Below are 9,835 nucleotides of genomic sequence, written 5' to 3'. Positions count from 1 at the left end.
GGACCACCGTCTCCTCTTCCCCTCCCCCTTCTCCCCCTGCTCCCCTCCTCTTTCTCCTCCTCCTCTGCCTCCCCTCCCCTCCTTCCTTCCCCTCCTCCTCCTCCTCCTCCTCCTCTTCTCCTCCCCTCTCCCTCCCCCTCCTCCTCCATCACCCTCTTCATCCTCATGTCCCCATTTGGCTTCCCTGGCGGCAGGGAAGACCCAGGCCCTGGGGATGGGCAGGGGGCACCCCGGTCCGACTCTGAGGGGAGGTCTCTGGGTGCTCAGCCTGCTTCCCTCCGGCTCTCACCCACCCCTCCCCCTGCCACATTCGCAGGGTCCTGCCCCCCCCTCGGGAGACCCCGGGAGGGAAGATTGGGGCTCCTGAGCACACACAGAGCGCAGGCGGCCGCTGCTGGGTGCCACCGGGCAGGGGCTCCAGGGACCAGACTCGGGGCCGCCTCCCCCCACCGCCTCTCTCCTCCTCGCCCCCTAGGCTCTACTTCCCGGGCCAGGAGCAGCTGGTGCGCCTCATCTACCAGGGCCAGCTCCTGCGGGACGACGGGCAGACCCTGGCCGCCCTGCACCTGACCCACAACAGCGTCCTCCACTGCCACGTCGCCCAGCGCCGGGCCTCGCCGGGCCCCTCTTCGGGCCGCGCCGGATCCCGCAGCCTCCCGGAGGCCGCCCGGAGGCCGGCCCTGAACGTGGGCGGCCTGATGGTGCCGCTGATGGTGCTGATGCTGGGCGCCCTCTGGTACTTCCAGCTGCAGCACCGCCACGCCTTCACCGCCACGGCCACCACCTGCCTGGCCGGCCTCACCCTCCTCTTCAGCTTCGTGGCCTTCGCCGCCTACCGCAGATGACGGACGCCGAGACTCGTCCTCCCCCCCCTTACAGCCACCGGACAGAGGACGCCGGGGAGGGGGGGCGCCGCAGGGTCTCTTGGGGGGCCTGAGCTCGGAGCCCCGTGGCCGGGTGAGGGTCTCGTCCGGAGGGGGACGGTGCCTGGCCTAGCAGGAGGCGACCCCCCACCCCTTTGCCGACGGTTCTTCTTTTCCCGTTAAAGCTGTGAAGGTCTCCACGGTGGGCGCCACGCGGGTGGGGCGGGCGGGGGTTTGGGGCCACAAATCAAGAGGGGGATGTTTGCACCGGGGGGGGGTTTCTTTGGAGCATCCTCTGGGAGGGAGGGGCCGCCAAGGGAGCGAGCGCTCCGGGGTGAAATGCGGGGGGGGGGGGCAAAACGCACGTCGCAACGGTTTCGCTGAGCGACGGAAATTTTCGGCTCGGTTGCAGTGGTGAACTCGAGGACTGCCTGTTTCGAACTCTCCTCCTGTCTCCTCTCCCCATCCCCTCTGCCCTCTCCCGTCTCCTCCCCTCCCTCCCTCTCTCCCACTCTCGCTTTCCTTCTCTCCTCTCTCCCTCCCTCCCACTCTTTCCTTCTCTCCCTCTCTATCTCTCTCTCCTCCCTCTCCCCATCCCCTCCTCTCTCCTCTCCCTTCCCTCCTCCCTCTCCCTCCCACTCTCTTGCTTTCCTTCTCTCTCCCTCTCTCTCCGTCCCTCTCTCTCCCACTCCCTCTCTCCCTCCCACTCTTTCCTTCTCTCTCCTCACTCTCTCCTCCCTCTCCCCATCCCCTCTCCCACTCTCTTGCTTTCCTTTTCTCTCTCCTCTCTCTTTCTCCGTCCCTCTCCCTCTCCTTCCCACTTTCCTTCTCTCCCTCTCTCCCTCCCTCTCTCTAACTCTCCTCTCTCTCTCCATCCCCCCTCCCCTCTCCTCTCCCTTCCCTCCTCCCTCCCTCCCTCTCCTTCCCTCTCCCTCCCCCTCTTGCTTTCCTTCTCTCTCTCTCCCTCCCTCTCTCCCTCCTCCCTCCCTCTCTCTAACTCTCCTCTCTCTCTCCATCCCCTCTCCCCTCTCCCTTCCCTTGCACCCACAGCTGCCCTGTGTGCCCTTCATTACAAAAGTGAGCCTCCAGGAAGGTTAGATTGTGATTCCAGTTTGGCAAGGTGCCCCTTGTGATCAGGAGTAAGACAACTTTGTATAACAACAAAGACTCTCTCTCTCCCTCTCTCATTCTCTCCCTCTCTCTCCCTTTCTCTCTGTCTCCCTCTCTCTCTCTCTCCCTCCCCATCTCTCCTCCCTCTTTCTGTCTTCCTCCCTCCCTCTTTCTCTGTCTCTTCCTATCCCTTTCTTTCTCTCTCCCTCTCATTCTTTCCCTCTTTGTCTCTGTCTCCTTCCCTCCCTTTCTCTGTGTCTCTCTCCCTCTCTCTTCCTCCCTCTTTCTTTCCCTCCCTCCCTCTTTCTCTCATTCTCCCTCCCCCTTTCTCTCTCCCTCTCCCTCTTTGTCTCTCTCTCTCTCCTTTCTTTCTGTCTGTCTCTCCCTCTCTCCCTCTTTCTTTCCCTCCCTCCCTCATTATCCCTCCCTCTCTCTCTTCCTCTCTCATTCTCTCTCTCTCCCTTTCTGTCTCTCTCTCTCTCTCTCACACACACACACACCCCAAGGTGAGAGAGGCTATTTTTGCTGCAAATCCCCCTTTTTTTTTTTTGGCCGCTTGCCGGAATATCAGCCCAGCCCAACACAATTAGAAGTGATTTTAATTTCTGTTTACTACCCACTTGCTCCTTGCCTGATCTCACAGCCAGGCCTGCAAGGGGGGGGCAGGGGGGAGAATACCATCCTCTTCCTCCCCCCTCCCCACCCCCCCAGCTCTCTAACCCTTCATCCGCTAAATTCCTTTCAGAGAAAAACTCGACATTTCATAACGCTGGGGATTTCCAGTGGCAACTCCCTTCGCCCCCCCCCAGGAAACCTTTTAAAACCTTTCAACCCTCCGCAGGCAGTCCTCGACTTACGACCCCAGGAGGGACCGGGGAGTTGGTCGCTAAGCAAGACACCGTGCCTGAAGGCCGCCTTCCCCGGCTGGCTCCCCGGTTGCGCTTGACTGGTCGGTCAAAAAAACACAGCCGGGAACGTCGCGCGTGCTCGTCAACGGAGGCGACGACCGTCCTCGCTCTGCGACGGTTTCCGAGCCCCCCCGGATCACAATCCCGGGGGGTGGGGGCTGCCGCGTTGGCCGCAAGCGCGAGGACCGCTCGTCCAGTCGCTTTTCTGCACCATCCGTAAATGAACGGCTGCAAAGAAGAGGGTCTTCTCTCCGTCGACGGTGTTGTTTGGGGTGTGCAAGTGTGTAAACCCAGCCGGGGGGGGGCGGGGAGTCCCCCAACACCGCATTTCTTTTCCGATCCTTGCCGTTCAGTTGTTCCTCCCCCCCTCCCAAAAAATAGTGCTCTCTTGCACAATCCTCGGGAATCGGTGCAATCGGCGGCACGAAGGACGCCGCCGGACGATCGGTTCGTCAATTCGCCTTCCATAAAACTCGTCGCTTCGGCTGGCGGAAATCGCGAAAGCGTCTTGTGTTTGTTTATTTAATTTATTTTATTTAAAACGACGGTCGCCAAAGGCCGCCTCCCCCTTTCCTGTGGTGCCGAACGGGCCAATCCGCTTGCCCGGTCTTCAAACTGGAAGAGGTCTGCCTCGCTCAAGTCTGGAAAGATGGGAGAGCTGCCCGACGGATTGGGAGGGGTGGGTGGGGTTGGGGGGGTCCCGCCGGCGTCTGAAGGTGTGTGTGTGGGGGGGGGTAGAACAGACCACGAGAACCATTGGTTTGCCCTGGGGAGGGCACCAAATTTGGGATTTGTTCATCTCCCTCCCGAGCATCGGAGAAAATGTCTATGGAAGATTCCCCGTCATCCAGGTCATCCCAGAAGCTCCGGCCGCTTGCAGACAGCTGGTCATTTGTCTCCTTTTGGAGAGTCGTTGAGGCCATTTGGAGATTTGAGTCAGATTTCCTTATTGAAGACATTTCACTTCCCACCCAAGAAGCTTCTTCAGTTCTCACTGGATGGTGGGGAAGGGAAGGATTTATCCTCCTTGCAGACAGCTGGTCATTTGCCTCCTTTCGGAGAGCTGTTGAGGCCACTTGGAGGTTTTGAGTCCTCGTGGGATTCTTTGAAGATATTTCACTTCCCATCCCAGAAGCTTCTTCAGCTCTGACTGGATAGAGGGGAAGGGAAGGATTTATACTCCTTGCAGACAGCTGGTCATTTGCATTATTTTGGAGAGGCGTTGAGGCCACTTGGAGGTTTCTCTGTGTCAGAGGAATATGACACCACCCATCTACAACAAGGTCCTTTCAGCGCTTCCGAGAAGCCTCCAGACTCATTTGCACTATTTAGGTGACCCCGGGGGCATGGATAAATCCCCCCAAGTGGTCTGAATGACTCTGTAAAAGTGCAAATGACCAAGACGTTTCACTTCCCATCCCAGAAGCTTCTTCAGCTCTGACTGGATGGTGGGGGAATGGAAGGATTTATCCTCCTTGCAGACAGCTGGTCATTTGCCTCCTTTCGGAGAGCCGTTGAGGCCACTTGGAGGTTTTGAGTCCTCGTGGGATTCTTTGAAGATATTTCACTTCCCATCCCAGAAGCTTCTTCAGCTCTGTCTGGATGGTGGGGAACGGAAGGATTTATCCTGCTTGCAGACAGCTGGTCATTTGCATTACTTTGGAGAGGCGTTGAGGCCACTTGGAGGCTTCTCTGTGTCGGAGGGATATGACACCTACACATCTACAACAAGGTCCTTTCAGCGCTTCCAAGAAGCCTCCACACCCATTCGCACTATTTAGGTGACCCCGAGGGCATGGATAAATCCCCCAAGTGGTCTCAACGACTCTGTAAAAGAGTGCAAATGACCAAGGCGTTTCACTTCCCATCCAAAAAGCTTCTTCAGCTCTCACTGGATGGTGGGAAGTGGAAAGATTTATCCTCCTTGCAGACAGCTGGTCATTTGCATTCTTTCGGAGAGCCGTTGAGACCACTTGGAGGTTTTGAGTCCTTATAGGATTCTTTGAAGATATTTCACTTCCCATCGAAGAAACTTCTTCAGCTCTCACTGGATGGTGGGCATTGGAAGGATTTCTACTCCTTGGTCATTTGCCTTCTTTCAGAGAGCCGTTGAGGCCACTTGGAGGCTTATCTGTGTCCTCGTGGTACTTTTTTGTTCTTTGAAGACATTTCCCTTCCCATCCCAGAAGCTTCTTCAGCTCTCACTGAATGGTGGGGAACGGAAGGATTTATCCTCGTTGCAGACAGCTGGTCATTTGCCTCCTTTCAGAGAGCCGTTGAGGCCACTTGGAGGGTTTGAGTCCTCATAGGATTCTTTGAAGATATTTCACTTCCCATCCAAGAAGCTTCCTCAGCTCGGACTGGGTGGTGGGGAAGGGAAGGATTTATACTCCTTGCAGACAGCTGGTCATTTGCCTCCTTTTGGAGAGTCGTTGAGGCCACTTGGATGTTTATCTGTGTCCTCGTGGGACATTCTTATTCTTTGAAGACATTTCCCTTCCCATCCCAGAAGCTTCTTCGGCTCTCATTGAATGGTGGGGAATGGAAGGTCCCACACACCCATTTTCACCAACACACACACAAGCCTCCAAGTGGTCTCAACGACCCCCTAAAAGCAGGCAAATGACCAGCTGTCTGCAAGGAGGGTAGATTTTCCCATTCCCCACCATCCAATCTAGAGCTTGCTTTTTGCTTTGTTTTTTTTTTCCCCCTTAGAAGACGTTTCCCTTCTCATCCCAGAAGCTTCTTCCGGTTCTGACGGAAGAACAGAACTGTTAGTCGGAGCCGAAGAAGCTTGTGGGATGAGAAGGGAAACTTCAATGGTTGCCTGGGGAGGGAGGGAGTCTGGTCCTCCAGGCCAGATTTCAGGGTCTGGGTTGGGGGGGGCGGGCCCTCGGCAGCTAGTCCTCGACTTAACGACGGTTCATTTAGTGACCAAAGTTCAACGGCACGGCGCCGAAAAAAGTGATGACTGTTTCACGCAGTGTCCCCCTCCCACGGTCACGCAATCCAGATTCCAACGTTCGGCAACCGGCTGGTATTTCAGGAAGAAAGGCAAATGCAAGCCGTGGAGGTGGGGGCGGGGAGGGAATAGAATAGAATAGACCTCAGAGGTCATCTAGTCCAACCCCCTGCTCAAGCAGGAGACCCTTACAGAACAGCAGATAGAATAGAATAGAATAATAAGGAATAGAATACAATAGAACAGAAGAGAATAGATGGAAGGGACCTCAGAGGTCATCTAGTCCAGCCCCCTGCTCAAGCAGGAGATCTTTACAATACAGCAGGGTGAATAGAATAGAATAGTGGGAAGGGACCTCAGAGGTCATCTAGTCCAACCCCCTGCTCAAGCAGGAGACCCTTACAGAACAGAGAGAATAGAATAGAATAGAATAATAAGGAATAGAATACAATAGAACAGAAGAGAATAGATGGAAGGGACCTCAGAGGTCATCTAGTCCAACCCCCTGCTCAAGCAGGAGACCCTTACAGAACAGAGAGAATAGAATAGAATAGAATAAGGAATAGAATACAATAGAACAGAGCAGAATAGATGGAAGGGATCTCAGAGGTCATCTAGTCCAACCCCCCTGCTCAAGCAGGAGACCCTTACAGAACAGCAGAGTGAATAGAATAGAATAGTTGGAAGGGACCTCAGAGGTCATCTAGTCCACCCCCTGCTCAAGCAGGAGACCCTTACAGAACAGCAGAGTGAATAGAATAGAATAGTTGGAAGGGACCTCAGAGGTCATCTAGTCCAACCCCCTGCTCAAGCAGGAGAGCCTTACAATAGAGCAGAGTGAATACAATAGAATATAGAATTAATAGAATAGAAATAACATTATAGAATAGAATAGAATCGAAGCTGGAAGGGACCTCGGAGGTCTTCTAGTCCAGCCTCCTGCTCAAGCAGGAGAATCTAGCAGCAAGGGTGGCTCCAGGGCAGAGCGGGGATGCTGGCGGGAGCTGCACCCCCCCCCTTTGAAGAGGGACAGCCAACCCCAAGCAGCCCTTCGGAGCCCCCCCCAACAGGAGTAGGGCAGGTCCCCAAGCCGGGTGGGTGGGGGGAGAACTTGAGGAAGGGGGAGGCGTAGTCCCAGATCCCCCCGCCGGCCCTGAGCATAGAATAGGAGCTGGAAGGGACCTCGGAGGTCTTCTAGTCCAGCCCCCTGGTCAAGCAGGAGACCCTAGACCATTTCAAACAATCAGAATAGAGCTGGAAGGGACCTCGGAGGTCATCTAGTCCAACCCCCTGCTGCAGGAGACCTTTACACAATCACGGAATAAGAATTGGAAGGGACCTCGGAGGTCATCTAGTCCAACCCCCTGCTGGAGCAGGAGAACTTGATAGAATCACAGAATGCCAGAGTTGGAAGGGACCTCGGAGGTCCTCTAGTCCAACCCCCTGCTGGAGCAGGAGAACATGACAGAATCACAGAATGCCAGAGTTGGAAGGGGCTTCGGAGGTCATCTAGTCCAGCCCGCTGCTCAAGGAGAACTCCACAGAATCAAGAGTCAGACGGGACCCTGGTGGTCATCTCGTCCAGCCCACTGCTCCAGCAGGAGACCCTCGCAGAATCACAGAATGACCAAGCTGGAAGGGTCCTCGGAGGTCTTCTAGTCCAGCCCCCTGCTCAAGCACGGGAACCTATCCGTCCCCTTCCAGACAGGCGACTGTCTCGTCTCTTAAGAGGACTTAAAAGACCCCCCCCCCCAATCTCGGGGCACAAGAGACTCCTCCTCCTCCCCCCGATTTCCTGCCCCTCCCCCCCGCGGGTTTTCACTTTCACTTCCTCCTGCGCCCGGCAGCTGCACGCTTTCTTGAACCCAGAGCCCGTCCGAGGAGCCATGGCGGGCCACGTGCTGAAGGTAGACGGGACCCAGGTGGCCCTGGAGGGTCCGGACCGGACCACCGTCCACATCACCCTCCGCCAGGAGTCCGGGCTGGCTTACCTGTGCAGGGGGGCGGCCGCCCTGGCTCGGCCCAAAGCGGCCCCCAAGGATGCCAAGGATGCCGGCGAGGCTCCCCATGGCCCCCGCCCGGCTGGGGGGGTGCAGAAGGTCTTGGGGGTAAGGCCCGGGGGGGAAGGGGGGGGATGGGAGGGGGTGACCCCAGAGGGAGGAGAGCGCCAGGCGGGTTTGATGAGTTGGAGGGTCGAAACTCCAAAAAAGGAAATGATGGGGAAGGTAGGGAAGGGAGGAGTGTAGAAGAGAAGGGAAAAGGAAAGAAAGAAAGAAAGAAACTAAGGAAGGAAGGAAGGAAGGAAGGACAGACAGACAAAAACAAAGAAAGAAAGAAAGAAAGAAGAAAAAGGGAAGGAAGGAAGGAGAGAAAGAAAGAAGGGAAAGAAAGAAGGGAAAGAAAGAAGGAAGAAAGAGAAAGAAAGAAATGAAAAATAGAAGGAAGGAAGGCACGAACAAGAAAGATAGGAAAGAAAGAGGAAAAACAGAAAAGAAAAGAAGGAAGGAAGGAAGGAAAGAAATAGAAAGGAAAAGAAAGGAACGAAGGAAAGAAAAAATAAAAAGAAGGAAAGAAAAAGAAAGAAGGGAAAGAAGGAAGGAAGGAAGAGAAAGGAAAGAAAGAAAGAAAGAAAGGAGGAAATAAAGAAAGGAAGGAAGGAAAGAAACAAAGGAAAGAAAGAAAGAAAGAAGGGAAAGAAAGAAGGAAGGAAAGAAAAAAAAAGAAAAAGGAAAGAAAAAGAAAGGAAAAAAGAAAGAAGGGAAAGAAGGAAGGAAGGAAAGAAAAAGGAAAGAAAGAAAGAAGGGAAAAAAGAAGGAAGGAAAGAAAGAAAGAAAAAGGAAAGGAAGGAAAGAAAAAGAAAGAAATGAGGAAAGAAAGGAAAGAGAAAGAAAGAAAGAAGGAGGAAAGAAAGGGAAAGAAAAAGAAAGGAAGGAAGGAAGGAGAGAAAGAAAGAAAAAGAAAGGAAAGAAAGAAAGAAGGGAAAGAAAGAAGGAAGGAAGGAAAGAAAGAGAAAGAAAGGAAAGAAAGGAAGGAAGGAGGAAAGAAAGAAATGAAAAAAAGAAAAAAAAGGGAAAGAAAAAAGGAAGAAAAAAAAAGAAAAAAAGGAAGGAAAGGAGAGAAAGGAGAGAAAGAAAGAAAAAAAAAGAAAAAAAAGAAAGAAGGGAAAGAAAGCGGCCCCCAAGGATGCCAAGGACGCTGGCGAGGCTCCCCGTGACCCCCGCCCGGCTGGGGGGGAGCAGAAGGTCTTGGGGGTAAGGCCCGGGGAGGGGGCTGCAGGCCTGGGGGGAGGGGGGGACGGGAGGGGGTGACCCCAGAGGGAGGAGAGCGCCAGGCGGGTTTGAGGAGTTTGAGGGTCGAAACTCCAAAAAAGGAGATGATGGGGAAGGGAGGAGTGTAGAAGAGAAGGGAAAAAGGAAGGAAGGAAAGAAAGAAGGGAAAGAAAGAAGGAAGAAAGAGAAATAAAGGAAAAATAGAAGGAAGGAAAAAGAAAGAAGGGAAGGAAGGAAGGAAGGAAAGAAAGAGAAAGAAAAAGGAAGGAAGGAAGGAAGGAAAGAAAAAAGAAAGAAAAAGAAAGGAAGGAAGGAAGGAAACAAAAAGGAAAGAAAGAAGGAAGAGAAGAAAGAAAGGAGGAAAGGAAAGGAAGGAAAGAAAAAGAAAGAAATGAGGAAAGAAAGAGGAAAGAGAAAGAAAGAAAGAAAGGAGGAAAGAAAGGGAAAGAAAAAGAAAGGAAGGAAGGAAGGAGAGAAAGAAAGAAAAAGAAAGGAAAGAAAGAAGGGAAAGAAAGAAGGAAGGAAGGAAAGAAAGAGAAAGAAAGGAAAGAAAGAAAGGAGGAAAGAAAGAAATGAAAAAAAGAAAAAAAAGGGAAAGAAAAAAGGAAGAAAAAAAGAAAAAAGGAAGGAAGGAAAGGAGAGAAAGAAAGAAAAAAAAGGAAAAAAAAGAAAGAAGGGAAAGAAAGCGGCCCCCAAGGATGCCAAGGACGCTGGCGAGGCTCC

General features: G+C 53.4%; 1 protein-coding gene across 1 annotated transcript in view; it reads left to right on the top strand.

Moving 5' to 3' along the window:
* Positions 1-845, top strand: part of TMUB1 (transmembrane and ubiquitin like domain containing 1) — a 2,350-nt gene extending 1,505 nt beyond the window's left edge. Inside the window, exon 2 of the mRNA XM_015827169.1 lies at positions 476-845. Coding sequence (XP_015682655.1) covers positions 476-845 — 370 coding nt within the window. The remainder of the gene's footprint in view (positions 1-475) is intronic.
* The last annotated feature ends 8,990 nt before the right edge of the window (positions 846-9,835 follow it).

Source organism: Protobothrops mucrosquamatus, unplaced genomic scaffold (assembly GCF_001527695.2).
Source record: "Protobothrops mucrosquamatus isolate PMUCROS unplaced genomic scaffold, P.Mucros_1.0 scaffold3537, whole genome shotgun sequence".
NCBI classification, from domain to species: domain Eukaryota; kingdom Metazoa; phylum Chordata; class Lepidosauria; order Squamata; family Viperidae; genus Protobothrops; species Protobothrops mucrosquamatus.
This window is presented reverse-complemented; position numbering and strand designations above follow the sequence as displayed.